Raw genomic sequence first — 17,005 nt, 5'->3', positions numbered from 1 at the left:
CCCCGCCGGCCAGCGGGCGCGCCGAGAAGGCGTACACCGACTGGGCCGCTGCAGCCGCTAGCGGGGCAGCACGCATGGCGCAACTGTCCGAGCAGCTACGAGAGCGCCCCGAACAAGCACGGTGGTTGGGTTTTTTTCTGAGACAGAGTCTCGCTCTGTCACCCAGGCTAGACAGCAGTGGCGCCATCTCGGCTCACTGCAACCTCCACCTCCCGGGATCAAGCGAATCTCGTGCCTCAGCCTCCCGAGTAGCTGGGATTACAGGTGAGCACCACCACGCCCAGCTAATTTTTTGTATTTTTAGTACAGACAAGGTAAAAAGTAGAAAATATTTCATAAAAATATATTTGTGTAAAGTAGAACGTATATAAAAACATACTAAAGTAGAAAGGAGAAAAAAATGCTTTCGTTTATTTTTTCCTAGGCATTTTAAATTTGGATGATAAAAATCATCTTAGAGAAATCATTAATGCTCTTTTACAAAATAACCGGGTGAAGCAGCTAAGCCCGAGCCGCCCACCAGCAGCCCCGCAGCAGCTCCAACAAGGAACCAAGAGCCCAAGGCCTCCCCGCTGCCGGGACCCCACACCGCCCCTCTGGCTCCCAGTTGGCAGCCGGCAGCCAGCGGCAGCGGATCCACCCCGTTCTGTGACCGTTGAGTAGTTTGCGATTTCGGCTGATTTTTGTCCCTCTACGCTTGCCGTCGCTCCCCTCCCCCCGTTTCCGGTCCGCCCTCGCTCTATTCTCACAGAACGGTTGCGGCTTCCGTCCCTGTGGGCAGCGGTGCCAAGAATGAACCCCAGCATCCCCAGCTACCCAACGGCCTCACTCTATGTGGGGGACCTCCACCCCGACGTGACCGAGGCGATGCTCTATGAGAAGTTCAGCCGGGCGGGGCCCATCCTCTCCATCCGGGTCTGTAGGGACATGATCACCCGCCGCTCCTCCAGCTACGCCTATGTGAACTTCCAGCACCGGAAGGACGCGGAGCGTGCTCTGGATACCATGAATTTTGATGTTATAAAGGGCAAGCCAGTACGCATCATGTGGTCTCAGCGTGATCCATCACTTCGCAGAAGTGGAGTGGGCAACATATTCGTTAAAAATCTGGATAAATCCATTAATAATAAAGTACTGTATGATACAGTTTCTGCTTTTGGTAACGTCCTTTCATGTAAGGTGGTTTGTGATGAAAATGGTTCCAAGGGGTATGGATTCGTACACTTTGAGACACACGAAGCGGCTGAAAGAGCGATTGAAAAAATGAATGGAATGCTCCTAAATGATCGCAAAGTATTTGTTGGACGATATAAGTCTCATAAACAACGAGAAGCTGAACTTGGAGCTAGGGCAAAAGAGTTCCCCAATGTTTACATCAAGAATTTTGGAGAAGACATGGACGATGAGCGCCTTAAGGATCTCTTTGGCAAGTTCGGGCCCGCCTTAAGTGTGAAAGTAATGACTGATGAAAGTGGAAGATCCAAAGGATTTGGATTTGTGAGCTTTGAAAGACATGAAGATGCACAGAAAGCTATAGATGAGATGAATGGAAAGGAGCTCAATGGAAAACAAATTTACGTTGGTCGAGCTCAGAAAAAAGTGGAACGGCAGACGGAACTTAAGCGCAAATTTGAACAGATGAAGCAAGATAGGATCACCAGATACCAGGTTGTTAATCTTTATGTGAAAAATCTTGATGATGATATTGATGATGAACATCTCCGGAAAGTATTTTCTCCATTTGGTACAATCACTAGTGCAAAGGTTATGATGGAGGGTGGTCGCAGCAAAGGGTTTGGTTTTGTATGTTTCTCCTCCCCAGAAGAAGCCACTAAAGCAGTTACAGAAATGAACGGTAGAATTGTGGCCACAAAGCCATTGTATGTAGCTTTAGCTCAGCGCAAAGAAGAGCGCCAGGCTCACCTCACTAACGAGTATATGCAGAGAATGGCAAGTGTACGGGCTGTGCCCAACCCTGTAATCAACCCCTACCAGCCAGCACCTCCTTCAGGTTACTTCATGGCAGCTGTTCCACAGACTCAGAACCGTGCTGCATATTATCCTCCTAGCCAAATTGCTCAACTAAGACCAAGTCTTTGCTGGACTGCTCAGGGTGCCAGACCTCGTCCATTCCAAAATAAACCCGGTGCTATCCGCCCAGCTGCTCCTAGGCTACCATTTAGTACTATGAGACCAACTTCCTCACAGGTTCCACTAGTCATGTCAACGCAGCGTGTTGCTAACACATCAACACTGACAGTGGGTCCACGTCCTGCAGCTGCTGCTGCTGCAGCTACCCCTGCTGTGCGCACGGTTCCACGGTATAAATATGCTGCGGGAGTTCGCAATCCTCAGCAACATCTTAATGCACAGCCACAAGTTACAATGCAACAGCCTGCTGTTCATGTACAGGGTCAGGAAACTTTGACTGCTTCCATGTTGGCATCTGCCCCTCCTCAAGAGCAGAAGCGAATGTTGGGTGAACGGCTCTTTCCTCCTATTCAAGCCATGCACCCTACTCTTGCTGGTAAAATCACTGGCATGTTGTTGGAGATTGATAATTCAGAACTTCTTCATATGCTCGAGTCTCCACAGTCACTCCATTCTAAGGTTGATGAAGCTGTAGCTGTACTACAAGCCCACCAAGTTAAAGAGGCTGCCCAGAAACCAGTTAACAGTGCCACCAGTGTTCCAACTGTTTAAAATTGATCAGAGACCACGAAAAGAACCATCTTCTTCACCGAAGAAAAATATCTAAACATCGAGAAACTTAAATACTATGAGAAAAAAAATTGCAAAATCGAAAATAAATAAAAAATGGAAAGGAAACTTTGAAACTTATGTACCGAGCAAATGCCAGGTCTAGCAAATATGATGCTAGTCCTACTTACTGATTTAAAACCACAAAAAACAAAAAAGATTACTTAATTGATTTAAAAACAAAAAAATAGTAAAATATAAAAACAAGTTAATGTTTTGTAGACCCTGGGGAAAAGAATTTTCAGCAAAGTACAAAAATTTAAAGCATTCCTTTCTTTAATTTTTTAATTCTTTACTGTGGAATAGCTCAAAATGTCAGTTCTGTTTTAAGTAACAGAATTGATAACTGAGCAAGGAAACATAGTTTGGATTATAAAATTCTTGCTTTAATAAAAATAAACAGTTAAAAAAAGAAAAATCATTAATTTACTAATAGTCTTTCTTTACATTTTCTATTACTGTATCTCTCACTATATTTCAAATTTGAAAATCACCTTTTCACCAAAATTTTAGGTATTTACATATAGTGTTTATTTTTAATATTCATAGATGAAAATATGCAATGACAAAATAGTAATTATAGATTCAGTAACATTTGTTCAAAATGGTAAGAATTATTAATTTATATTGCATTATTTTTAAGTCAAAAATAAATACATAGTTTTAAAAATCTAATTGAACAGGAAGCTAAACTTGGTTCTGATCACAGAGATGATCACTTAATCATTTGATTTTAGTGGTTCTGGTAGTTGATTTTCTTCAATAATAATTGTACATAGTTATTTTTTGGTTTATCAATTTTGTAATTTAACTATTGACTTCCTGCTGTAACAAATAAGGATATGTTTCATCTACCCCTTCCCACCATCCCTCCTCCTCCCGATGTCATTTATCACTACTTGTAGTTCCTTTATTGGTAATATTAATTAATATAAATATTTATAATTAATGTTACACCTAATGAATTGTATAAAAGGAGAGCCCATTTGAGCATTCTCCTTGAAGATGAGGCTGTGACATTGCACTACATAGAAATATAACTATACCATATTACTTTGCAATAAACTATGTATATATAGAGAGAGGTCACTATATAATGTGTGGGTATAGCTATACAACACATACGAACATATATATAATGTGTGTGTGCATATATAACACACACACATATACGTTATACACACAAACACACACATATATAAAAAATACATGCTGTTTATTCATTCCGATTTTGGGGGCCTGTAGGTAAATTATGGAGAAATTCATTCTGGTTAAAGTTAAATGACTTTCATAACTCATAAAATTAGAATGTTCATATTTGAAAAAATATAAAGATGGTTTGGGGTATATTGTTTACTCACTGACAATGTCTGAGGTATACGTGGTGTATACAGCAGGGCTTCAGTCCTCAGATGTTGCCAGTTTCCAGGTTGTTAAATACAAGTTTGCTGAAGGTATTGTCATAAGTACCCCAATAGTTTAAATACTTTCTTCTTCTTTTTGTTTTATTTATTTAGAGACAGGTCTTACTGTCACCCATAGTGGAGTGCAGAGGTGCGATCTTGGCTCGCTGCAATCTCTGCCTCCTGGGCTCAAGCAATTCTACCACCTCAGCCTCCCAAGTAGCTGGGACTGCAGGTGTGTGTCACCACACTAGGTTAATTTTTTGTATTTTTTGTAGAGACGGGGTTTCGCCATGTTGCCCAGGCTGGTTTCGAACCCCTGAGCTCAAGGGATCTGCCCGCCTTTGCCTTCCAAAGTGCTGGGATTATAGGTGTGAGCCACCATGCCTGGCCTTCTTTTTAAAAATGGGTTATTCTTCGTTTAGCAATCTTTTTTTTTTTTTGAGGCACAGTCTTGCTCTGTCGCCCAGGCTGGAGTGCAGTGTGCGATCTAGGCTCACTGCAAGCTCTGCCTCCTGGGCTCATGCCATTCTCCTGCCTCAACCTCCCAAGTAGCTGGGACTACAAGCGCCTGCCACCACACCTGGCTAATTTTTTTTTTTTTTGTATTTTTAGTGGAGACAGGGTTTCGCCGTGTAAGCCAGGATGGTCTCAATCTCCTGACCTCCTTATCCGCCCACCTCGGCCTCCCAAAGTGCTGGGATTACAGGCGTGATCCACCGTGCCCGGTCAGCAATCTTACAATTTAACTATTGACTTCCTGCCAAATTAGATTATAAGCTTCCTTAATACAGAAACTGGGTTTGCATGGCAGACAACAAAATGCTTGTTGATTGGCCAACATCATATGTCCTGAGGAATTTCACATACTTAACACTCAAGTGCTTAAATTCTCATAACACTTCTCAGAACAGCTGAGGGAATATTGGTGTGAGTGTGCAGTGCTTTCTAGATGATGTGGGACAAACAGAAAGAAATGATCTCCAGTCCACACTCTTGAGAAGTGCCCCCTATACTGAAGGACACACATGTCCATAAGTAGCTCCCGGCCATATGGAGGGATGAGCAAAGTATGGGGGGAAGCACAACGTACCCCAGTAGAGAGATCTGGGAGGACCTTGTGCGTAAGATGGCTTGTAAGCCAAGCCTTCAAAGATGAGTAGGATTTTGATGGATAGTCAAGAAGAGAAGAGGAGTCCGAGGCCAAGGGAATTTGACCAAAGGCAGATGTTTCACCAAATTTGACAATGCATTCCCTGGAGTAGTGTTGTCCCTGAGAAGCAGCTGCTTGTTTAGAGGCTGTGTGTCCCAGCTCCTTTCTGCATCAGTACAGGGCATGTCACTAGCCCTTACACAGGGGATGTTAGTGGGAATGATGCATGTCTTTCAAGACAAGGCAGTTAAGAAACTGATGGGCTTTCCAATGTCACTTTTCCCATCCACTAGGTGAAGAACATTGCAATTCCTTGAGAGAGGAGCTGCAGGACAGAGGGAGTGTGTGTGTGTGTGTGTATGTGTGTGTGTATACACACATATATATATCGAGAGAGAGTCTTGTTTTGTCTCCCATATTGGAATACAGAGGTGGGATCATAGCTCACTGTAGTCTCAAACTCCTAGGCTCAAGCAATCTTCGCACCTCAGCCTCCCAAGTAGCTAGGACTAAAAGCACACACCACCATGCCTAGCTAATTTATTTTATTTAATTTGTAGAGACAGGAGCCTTGCTATGTTGCCCAGGCTGTTTTTGAACTCCTGGCCTTAAGCAATCCTTCTGCCTCAAGCCTCCCAAAGCACTAGGATTACAGGTGTGAGTCACCACACCCAGCCTAGATATATTTTATTTTACATAAAATTACAACATTTTATATAAAATGTGTACATGACTGTATTTGACTTGAATATTATTACTGTCAATTATTCAAACTTGAATTAAGTCCAACTGCCTGATCAGTGATACATTAAAATATCATAATATTTACTTATCCAGCAATCTCAACTCTTTTAGTCCCTTCAGGCTGTTATAACAAAATACCATAAACTGGGTGGCTTGTAAACAACAGAAATTTATTTCTCACTGTTCTGGAGACCAGGAAGTCCAAGATCAAGGTGGCAGCAGATTTAGCATCTGGTGCCTGGTAAGGGTCTGCTTTCTGGTTCATCGAGTCTGTCTTTTCACTGTATTCCCACATAGGGGAAGGAGTCAGCTCTACCGGGCCTCTTCTATAAGGGTATTAATCTTTTCCCCGAGGGTTTCACTCTCATGACCTGATGACTACCCAAAGACCCCACCTCTTATCATCGTATTGGGGGTTAGGACTCAGCATAGGAGCTTCTAGGAAACATAAACATTCAGTCCACTGCATCGACTACCTAATACAGAATGGAAAATGTATCATAAGCAAACAGGGCCTTTAGCCAGCTGCAATTAATAATACAAAGAGCACACATTTTCTTCTTCCTGGAACATCCAATATGCCCTCACTCAGAAACAAGCTACTCTTATTTTATATAAATAGATATAAATTTAAATATTATATATGTAAATAGATATAAATCTGACACAGTTATTCCCTTCTTATTAGAAAATCAAATAGAGAAAGAACAGAAATAAATACACTAAAAACAGCAAGAAGCAATGCTTGGTACTCAAATATCAAGAAACAGGAAAAGAACAATGTAAGTACTCAACAATAATAGCATCAGCAGGCCAGGCGAGGTGGCTCATGCCAGTAATCCTAGCACTTTGAGAGGTCGAGGTGGGCAGATCCCTTGAGCCCAGGAGTTCGAGACCAGCCTGGCCAACATGGTGAAACCCTGTCTCTACCAAAAAATATATATATACAAAAATGGAACAAATGTCAGTGACAATGGCAACTCAGTCCACAGGAGAAAATGAGATTGTCCTCAGTTTACTGTCACTAAAAAGGCATGCAAGCAGGCAAAACCATGTAAATATATCTTTTCCAAAAGAAAACTTTTAAAGAAGAGTTTTCTCCTTAAGGTGATAATAAAGTTTATGTGGAAACCTCCTTTTCCTAGGAATGCTGTCAGCATGAAACATTACCGAGGTTTATTCCAGAAATGCAAAGTTAGTTAACATTTAAAAATCAATCAATGTAATTCATCATATTAATCGAATAAAAGAGAAAACCCATATGGTCATCTCAGTAATATTAAAAAACTATTTTATAAAATTTGAGGTCTAGTCATAAAATGCAAAAGCTCAGTAAACTAGAAATAGATAAGCTCAGTAAACTAGAAATAAAGTATATTTACAAAATATCTAGAATAACATCATGTTGTTCTAATGGTGAAATATTGAATGTTTTCCCTGTCAAGGAATAAGAAAAGAAAATCCATGATCAACATTTCTATTCAACATTGGACTAAAAAACCTAACCAGTACAACAGGCAAGAAAGACAAATTAAAGCATAAAGACAGGAAAGAAAAAGTAAGCTGTCATTATTCATAAATGACGTGAGTGCATACACAGAAAAGCCCAAATAATCTATTAATAAATTGAAAGGAGGCCGGGCGCGGTGGCTCAAGCCTGTAATCCCAGCACTTTGGGAGGCCGAGGCGGGCGGATCACGAGGTCAGGAGATCGAGACCATCCCAGCTAACACGGTGGAACCCCGTCTCTACTAAAAACTACAAAAAACTAGCCGGGCGAGGTGGTGGCGCCTGTAGTCCCAGCTACTTGGGAGGCTGAGGCAGGAGAATGGCGTGAACCCGGGAGGCGGAGCTTGCAGTGAGCTGAGATCCGGCCACAGCACTCCAGCCTGGGTGACAGAGCGAGACTCCATATCAAAATAAATAAATAAATAAAATAAATAAATAAATAAATTGAAAGGATGAGTGAACTTAGTAGGTCACTGAATTCAAGGTCAATATACTGAAAATCAATTGTATTTCTACATACACAAACCAATTTAAATATAAAATTTAAAAACCAATATCAATACAATCCCTTTGGAAAATAGTTTCACACTTTCTTAAAAAGTTAAACCTATACATACCAGAAGATCCAGCATTTTGCTCTTGGGGTTTTACCCAAGAGAAAAAAAAAAAAACATATGTTTATATAAAGAGTTGTACAAATGTTCATAGCAGCTGCATTTGTAATATCCCCAAACTGAAAACAATCCAGTGCCCACCGAAAGGCTAAACAAATTGTGAGGTACTCACACAGTAGAACACTACCAGGCAATGGAAATACTGAACTAGCGATATGTACAAAAACACAGAGAAATCTCAGAATAATTATGCTGAATGGGAAAAAAACCCAAGCCAAAGACAAGAGTACATACAAATTCTAGAAAGTTCAGACTAATCTATAATGTTAGAAAGGAGATGAGTGGTTGCTGGAGGGTGGGAAGGTCAAGTCAGGCAGAGAGGATTTCACAGGGCAGGAGAAAACTTTTGAAAGTGATATGTTTGGTTGTTGGTTGGTTTATTTATTTTGAGACAGAGTCTCGCTCTGTCACCCAGACTGGAATGCAGTGGCGTAATCTCAGCTCACGGCAACCTCCACCTTTGGGGTTCAAGTGATTCTCCTGCTTCAGCCTCCTGAGTGGCTGGGGCTACAGGTGCCCACCACTACGCCTGGTTAATTTCTGTATTTTTAGTAGAGATGGGATTTCACCATGTTGGCCAAGCTGGTCTCAAACTGACCTCAGGTGATCTGCCCACCTCGGCCTCTCAAAGTGATATATTTGTTATCTTAATTGCGGTGATGGTTTGATGGTGCATACTTTTGTCAAAACCTATCAAATTTTACACTTAAGTGCAGTATATAACATATCAATAAAGCTCTTTAATTTTTAAAGTAAAGAAATGAATGGATTGTGCAGAAAAAACATACAATTTCCGACAGCAGAAACAATCCCCATTTCATCAAGTATCTAGGAATGCATCTAACAAGAGATGTGCAAAAATGCTACATTGAAAGCTACAAAATATTGTAGCAAGAAATTTTAACCTAAATAAATGGAGGGATATGCCATGTTCATGGACTGGAAAACTCACGATGACAAAATGGCAGTTCCTTTCAAATTTTTCTGCAGATTCATGAAATCCCAAATAAAATCTCAGCAGGATTTTTTAATGAACAAATGAAATCTGAAATTTATATGAAAATACAAACAACTGGCTGGGCACAGTGGCTCATGCCTGTAATTCCAGCACTTTGGAAGGCAGAGGTGGGCAGATCACCTGAGGTCAGGAGTTTGAGACCAGCCTGGTCAACCTGGTGAAACCTTGTCTCTACTAAAAATACAAAAATTAGCCGGGTGTTGTGGTGGGTGTCTGTAATCCCAGCTACTCAGGAGGCTTAAGCAGGAGAATTGTTTGAACCCAGGAGGTGGAGGTTGCAGTGAGTGGAGATCGTGCCACTGCACTCCAGCCTGGGCAACATAGTGAGAATCCATCTCAAAAAAAAAGAAAAGAAAAAAAAAAAAAAGAAAGAAAAAACACAGAACCTAAAATAGCCAAACAATCTTGAAAAAGAACAGAGTTGGAGATTGACACTGCTAACTATCAAGACCTACTGTGAAGTTACAGCAATGATTAAGACTATGGTATTTGTGCAAGGATAAACAAATAGAATAATAAGCAAATTAGAGTATCCAGAAGAGACACACACAGAGTCACTTGATTTACAATAAAGTAAGACACTGGCTCAATTGGACATCCAATGACCTTGACTTCCGCCTCACAGCATACACAAAACATAATCTGAGACCACTGACTCGAAAGTGTAAGATAAGACAATAAACGTCTAGAAAAAATATGGAATACTTAAGACTCTGTGTAGGCACACATTTTTTAAACGGGACACAAAAACAGCAGCCATAATAGAGAAGATTGATAAATTGGTCTTTATTAAAATTAAGAACTTTTGTTCAATAAAAGACAACATTGAAAGTAAAAAAGCAAGCCATGGACTGGGAGAAGACATTTGCCATCCCCATGTCTGGCAAAGGACTCATTCTGAATATTCAAAGAACTCCGACAAAACACCACCCAGTGCAACTTGAATTTATTTATTATTTCTTACTAAATGAGAAAAAGACTCAAATGGACAATGAACAAATGAAAATACCCAAATAGTCAGTAAATGTTTTAAAAGGTGTTCAGCAGGATTCACTACCTGTACAGTACAAATTAAAACCACTATGGGGGCGGGCCTGGTTGCTCACACCTGTAATCCCAGCACTTTGGGAGGCTGAGGCAGGTGAGTCACTTGAGGTCAGGAGTTCAAGAACAGCCTGGTCAACATGGGGAAACCCCATCTCTCCTAAAAATACAAAAATTAGCTGGGTGTGGTACTGGGCACCTGTAATCCCAGCTACTCGGGAGGCTGAGACGGGAGAATCACTTGAACCTGGCAGGTGAAGGTTGCAGTGAGCAGAGATAACACCACTGCACTCCAGCTTGGGTAACAGTGAGACTCCATCTCAAAAAAAAAGAAAAGAAAAGAAAAAGAAAAAACTACAGTGAGCTATTACTACACTCCTCCCCCCAGGATGGCTAAAATTAAGACTAAAAATATCAAGTGATGGAGAGGACATGAAACAACCGAAAGTTGCATGTATTGTCTACGGGATGTAAATGGTTCCTTTGGAAAACTGGCATTCTGCAAAAACGGAATGTACATACATCCTAAGATTTTCACTTATAGGTATGTATTCAACAGAAATGAGGCCTTACCAGAAAAACATGTACAAGAATGCTCACAGCACCTTTCTTCATAAAACCCCCAAACTGGAAAATCTAAATGTCTATCAACTAAAGAACAGAAAAATAAATACGTATGGAAATATTAAAGAATGGAGCACTACACTGCAACGAGAAAGAGCAAACCACTGAGAACACCCCGCATGGATGACTCGCAGACATTACGATAAACAAAAGGAATCGGACCTGACGGGGCACATGCTGACTGACCCATTTTATGTGAAGATCAAGGACAGACGACGTTAATCGTGATGGTAGAAAAAGAACAGGTGCTTGACTTTGCCAGTGGTGGGGGCATTGAGTGGAAACAGGCAAGAAGGAACCGTTTGGGGTGCTGATAACTTTCTATACCTTCACCTGGGTGGTTGGTAAATGAGTTTATTCATGTGTGAAAACTCACCAACCTGCACAGTTATAGATCAACTTTTAAAAATTAAAGAAGGTGGGCCGGGCGCAGTGGCTCACGCCTGTAATCCTGGCGTGAACCTGGGAGGCAGAGCTTGCAGTGAGCTGAGATTGCGCCACTGAACTCCAGCCTGGGTGACAGAGCGAGACTCCAACTCAAAACAAAGAAGAAAAAAAAAAATTAAAGAAGGTGGAAGAGCTAGGCGCGGTGGCTCAGGCCTGTAATCCCAGCACTTTGGGAGGCCGAGGCAGGTGGATCATGAGGTCAGGAGATCGAGACCATCCTGGCTAACACGGTGAAACCCCGTCTCTACTAAAAATACAAAAAAAAAATTAGCCGGGTGTGGTGGCAGCGCCTGTAGTCCCAGCTACTCGGGAGGCTGAGGCAGGAGAGTGGCGGGAACCCTGGAGGCGGAGCTTGCAGTGAGCCGAGATCGCGCCACTGCACTCCAGCCTGGGCCACAGAGCGAGACTCCGTCTCAAAAAAAAAAAAAAAGGTGGAAGAGAAGCTGAAGCGATACATTCCCCTGAGAGTTGCTAAACAAAGTTCCTGCCCTAGTGTCAGAGTGGTATTGATCCAAACACAAGGAACTTTCTTAGTAAGGAGAAAGTCACACTTCGTAAACAGCATTCCTAATTCATTGCCTCCATGGATGAGGACACACTGCTAATTAAGCTTTTGATTGAAAATTTCAGAAAATCCAACTCAAACTGGTTTAAAGAAATGTATGGCTACGCTAAAGGGAAGTCTAGAGATTCGTGTTTGGTTGACCCAACTGCTCAGTCCCGGCTCTGACAGCTCCGCTGCCTGTCTCACTCCTCTACTGTACACAGCGTGGGATTCGGTGTCAGCTGGCTCCCTTTGTTGGGGGACCAGGGAGACCATTGCAGTCCAGGCTACATCCTTCTTCATTTTTGCCTGGAGAATTACCACTAGATCTCCCAGGAGAATGAGGAAGGATGTCCCCAGAACCTCTAGCTAACCACTTCTTATGTGCCATTGGGACAAATTTAGTCACAGTTCTGTCTAAACCTATCCCTGGCAGTGGGATTTACAATAAAGATTGGTTTAGTCTAATGAGGGCGACCCTAGGGCTGATAACAGGGTGCACACTGGAACCAAATCAGGGTTCTGTTTAGAAGGAGGAAGCGGGGCTGGGAAACTGATGCTGGGTTGGCCGCCGACAATATCCAATACAACGTCGTCAAGAAGACTGTAAGTACCTGGGTGGCAGGGACTGTGTTTTAGACCCCTCCCTTGTCTTCAAAACCTGTTACTGTCTGGGGACTATGAGATTAGGGGGTCCCGCTAGGGACTGGGAATGTGTAGGATCCCAGAGTCACATACATTAAAGGAATAGTGGCTGATGTCACTAGATGGTTAACCGCCCAAAAATGTGGCTAAAGCTTCTCAAGGATCCTCAGTGTTTAGAAAACATTGGAAGAGATGAGCTCCTACTTGGTAGAACCTTTTATGGCCACGACCTGTCTGTATTAAGCCTGTACAGACAATGAGCTAGAAGAAAAGTCATGGCCAATCAAGGAGCACATGGCCACCTGCAAGGGACAGTCAAGGGAGAAGGCAGCCGTCTTTTGTTCCCTCTCTTCTCCCTCCCCTCACAGCAAAGGACATGGAACAGGGTAGAAGGAGAGAACATAAGTCTAGTGGGAGTATTGGAGTAGACATAGGAATTGAACATGAGGTTGAAGCTTAGAAATGAACCAATCGATTGATTACATAGGTGTATACATTTTTATAACAGCTCCATTGAGATATAATCATATACTGTGCCATAAACTTCACTCTTTTCAGAAAGTATACAATTCAGTAATTTGTAATCTAGTCCAAGAGTTGCGCAACCACCATCACAATCTAATTCCAGGACCCTTTTGTCACTGCAGAAAGAAACCCCATACTCATCCTCCCCCGCCCCTCAGGCCCTGGCAATCACTCATCTACTTTCTGTCTCTATAGATTTGCCTATTCTAGACCATTTGTAAATGGAATCAAAATATGAGGCCTTTGTTTGTTTGCCTGGGTTTTACATTTTTTTTTGTGGGTACATAGTAGGTGCATATATGTATGGGGTACATGAGATATTTTGATATGGAAATAAATGCATAATAATTACATCAGAGTAAATGGGGTATCTGTCACCTCAAGCATTTATCTTTTTGTTGTTTTACAATCCCATTATACTCTTAGTTATTTTTAAATATATAATAAATTACTGCTGACTGTAGTCACCCTGTTATGCTATCAAATACTAGGTTTTATTCATTCTACCTTATTATGTTTTTGTACTGATTAACAATCACCACTCCCTGCTCCACTACGCTTCCCAGCTATCCATCATTCTACTCTCTGTCTCCATGAGTTCAATTCTTTTAATTTTTAGCTCCCACAAGTAAATGAGAACATGTGAAGTTTGTCTTTCTGTGCCTGGCTCATTTCACTTAACATAATGACCTCCAGTTCCATCCATGTTTTTGCAAATGACAAAATCTCATTCTTTTTTATGACTGAATAGCACTCCATTGTGTATATATATCACATTTTCTTTATCCATTTGTCTATTGATGGGCACTTACGTTGCTTCCAAATATTGGTACTGTGAATGTTGCTGCAGTAAACATGGGAGTTATATTAATTACCCCAGTGTGTGAGAAGTGGTGCTTCGTTATGATTTTGATTTGCATTTCCTTAATGACTTAGTGATGTTGAGTATCTTTTCATGTATATATTGGTCATTCACATATTTTTTTAGAAATGTCTGCTCAAATTTTATTGTGGAGTTGTAAAAGAATCTATATATTTTGGCACAAGTCTCTTATCAGATGCAATTTGCAAATATTTTTCCCATTCTATGAACTATCTTTTCACTTTTTTGATGGAATTCTTTAAAGCACAAACGTTTTTGATTTTGACGAAACCCAATTCATCTATTTTTCTTTTTGAAGTTTGTGCTTCTTTGTGTCATATCTAAGAAATCATTACCTAATTCAAGGTAGATATTCTTTTTTATTTATTTATTTTTTTGAGACGGAGTTTCATTCTTGTTGCCCAGGCTGGAGTGTAATGGCGTGATCTCAGCTCACTGCATATTCTGCCTCTTGGGTTCAAGAGATTCTCCTGCCTCAGCCTCCCAAGTAGTTGGGACTGCAGGCATGCACCACCAGATATTCTTTTACTTTGAATTAGGCAACAGTTTCTTAGATATGGCACAAAAAAGCAAAAAAAGTTTTCTTGTAAGAGTTTTCTTCTAAGACTTCTAGTTCTTACATGTAGATCTGTGATCCATTTTGAGTTGATTTTTGTATATGGTGTGAGGTAAAGATCAAACTTTATTTTGTGTGTTTGTGTGTGTGTGTGTGTGTGTGGATATCCAGTTGCCCCACTACCATTTGTTGAAAAGACTATTCTTTCCACATTGACTGGTCTTGGCAACCTTGTCAAGAATCAACTGATTATAAATGTAAGGCTTCATTTCCAGACTTTGAATTCAATTCCATTAATCTATATGTCTATCCTCATGTCAACCCTATAGTGCCTTGATTTCTGGAGCTTTGGCATACATTTTAAAGTTGGGAGGTAAATGTCCTCCATCTTTATTCTTTTTCAAGATTGTTTGGCTATTCTGAGTCCTATAAACTTCCATATGAATTTTAGAACAGTTTGTCAAGTTCTGCAAAAGAAAGGCTGCCAGGATTTTAATAGAGGTCACGTTAAATCTGTAGATCAGTTTGGGGAGTATTACTATCTTAACAATATTAAGTCTTCCAATCCATGAACATGAATGTTCATTTTATTTATATCTTTATATTTTTTCAACAAGGTTTTATAGTTTTCAACGTATACCTCAATAAAAATAAGAGTGTCTTTCTTTAAAAAAATGAACAGGACTAGTTATTTTTAGAATGAGAATGTTCTAATAACTGAAAAGACTAAGGTTTATATGATTGGACTGATATGTCATTAAGCAATATTCTTCTCTGAGAGAATGGAGTGGTGGTGTTTAACAGAGTGCAGCTAATGGTTGTTAATGGGAAAATAAAGCCCTTCAATGTTGATGTTCTGAGAGTTAAGATGACTCACTAAATCAGTAACTATGGTGATAGAGAATAGAATAGGCTATAACTTGCATTACACTGACATTTACTTTGTCAGAGCAATCTTACAAACTAAAAGGCATTTGTTTTTCTTTAAAAAAAATACTGTGCTTTTGTCAAATGCTTATTGAATTTGCATCTGTCATAATCAATGAGCACCTGTCTTAGGATCCTGGTGCTCAGCACTGCGCCCTGTCTGGTTCACAGCTGCAGGCACCTGAGAATGAATAAAGCTCCTCTGCTCTCTAGTTAGCCCCATCCCAAAGGCTGAGCCTCTGCTGTTTAGGAACTATCAAGAGAAGACACAACTATCACGCCAGGAGATAAGGCTCTGTTTGTGCAGAGCCTTGTGAAACTGTAGCAACCACTAGCAAGTTTTACCCAACTACCAAGACAGGTGGGCCCATCCCTTGCAGGAGTAAAACACATTCTACTTCTTCTAGAGAGAAGAGATTTTGTACCTGAACTTAAGGGAAAACAGACCAAAAAGGATGCAATGGGCTACCTGAGCCAAGTTCATTTTCTCACTAACAGGATGATTCATCTTCAAAGGTATTAGGTCTCAGCAGACCCTAGTTAAGAAAACCCTGGGCCGGGCGCAGTGGCTCAAGCCTGTAATCCCAGCACTTTGGGAGGCCGAGACGGGTGGATCACAAGGTCAGGAGATCGAGACCATCCTGGCTAACATGCTGAAACCCCGTCTCTACTAAAAAATACAAAAAACTAGCCGGGCGAGGTAGCGGGCGCCTGTAGTCCCAGCTACTCGGGAGCCTGAGGCAGGAGAATGGCATAACCCCGGGAGGTGGAGCTTGCAGTGAGCTGAGATCTGGCCACTGCACTCCAGCCTGGGCGACAGAGCGAGACTCCGTCTCAAAAAAAAAAAAAAAGAAAACCCTGAGTGAAACTAGCCAACAATCTGCTTATCATAATCTCTTCATATGAGCTGTTATCATGCAAATAATATAGATGTTCCTGAGATGATTTTAAATAATCACCCTTCAAGTACATGTTGTAAAAAATAGTATTAACATTTGCTGAGTGACTGTGCCCCACATTGATCTGGTGCTTTTATATGTCATTCTCAGTTGAATGAAATCTGATAAATGTGATTTAAAAATCACTGCCTCCCAAATGAATTCAACAAACTTGTGTTCACTAAACAGACAAGTAAAACATCAACCATGTATATATATACACATGGATGATGGATATATATCCATATATATGGATATATATATATTCCACTATTTTTTCTTAATATTGTTTTGATCATTCTCTTTCCAAAAATTTGATCTTTCGCTTTCCAAAATTACTGTAAGACCAGCCAAAAAAAAAAGTATCAGAGTTCTGTCTTCCTGATTTTCCCACTGAAGGGTGAGAGAAAAGAAAGGTCTTGTCTATCATCTAAAATCTGTTAGTAAGTACTTTAGCTAGGTCTGGAAACTAACATGTCACATATCAATTACACAGGAATGAGCTGACATTTGCTTTCTGCCAGGAGCAATACACAGATTCAGAGAACTGCTACTCTGAACATAGTTACAGAAAATAAAATTTTTACCTTTGCAGGGATCTGGGACTTATG

The 17,005-nt window shown here is 40.9% G+C and overlaps 1 protein-coding gene across 2 annotated transcripts; it reads left to right on the top strand.

Moving 5' to 3' along the window:
• Nucleotides 1–741: 741 nt before the first annotated feature.
• On the top strand, nucleotides 742–2,823 carry PABPC3 (poly(A) binding protein, cytoplasmic 3). Of its 2 annotated transcripts, XM_011958653.1 has the most exons (2): nucleotides 742–2,125; nucleotides 2,381–2,823. In XM_011958653.1, the coding sequence occupies exons 1-2, from the start codon at nucleotides 793–795 to the stop codon at nucleotides 2,701–2,703; spliced, it is 1,656 nt and encodes a 551-aa protein (XP_011814043.1). In that variant the 5' UTR covers nucleotides 742–792; the 3' UTR covers nucleotides 2,704–2,823. The 2 variants fall into 2 exon arrangements, with proteins under 2 accessions (XP_011814043.1, XP_011814038.1); XM_011958648.1 differs by having other exon boundaries at nucleotides 742–2,823.
• The last annotated feature ends 14,182 nt before the right edge of the window (nucleotides 2,824–17,005 follow it).

Source organism: Colobus angolensis, unplaced genomic scaffold, assembly GCF_000951035.1.
Source record: "Colobus angolensis palliatus isolate OR3802 unplaced genomic scaffold, Cang.pa_1.0 Scaffold113, whole genome shotgun sequence".
In the NCBI taxonomy this organism is placed as follows: domain Eukaryota; kingdom Metazoa; phylum Chordata; class Mammalia; order Primates; family Cercopithecidae; genus Colobus; species Colobus angolensis.
Note: the sequence above shows the minus strand (reverse complement) of the source record. Positions and strands in the feature narration are given on the sequence as shown.

What these genes read in the sequence shown, in the direction of transcription:
- PABPC3 (XM_011958648.1), top strand. Translation starts at nt 793, where the DNA reads ATGAACCCCAGCATCCCCAGCTACCCAACGGCCTCACTCTATGTGGGG.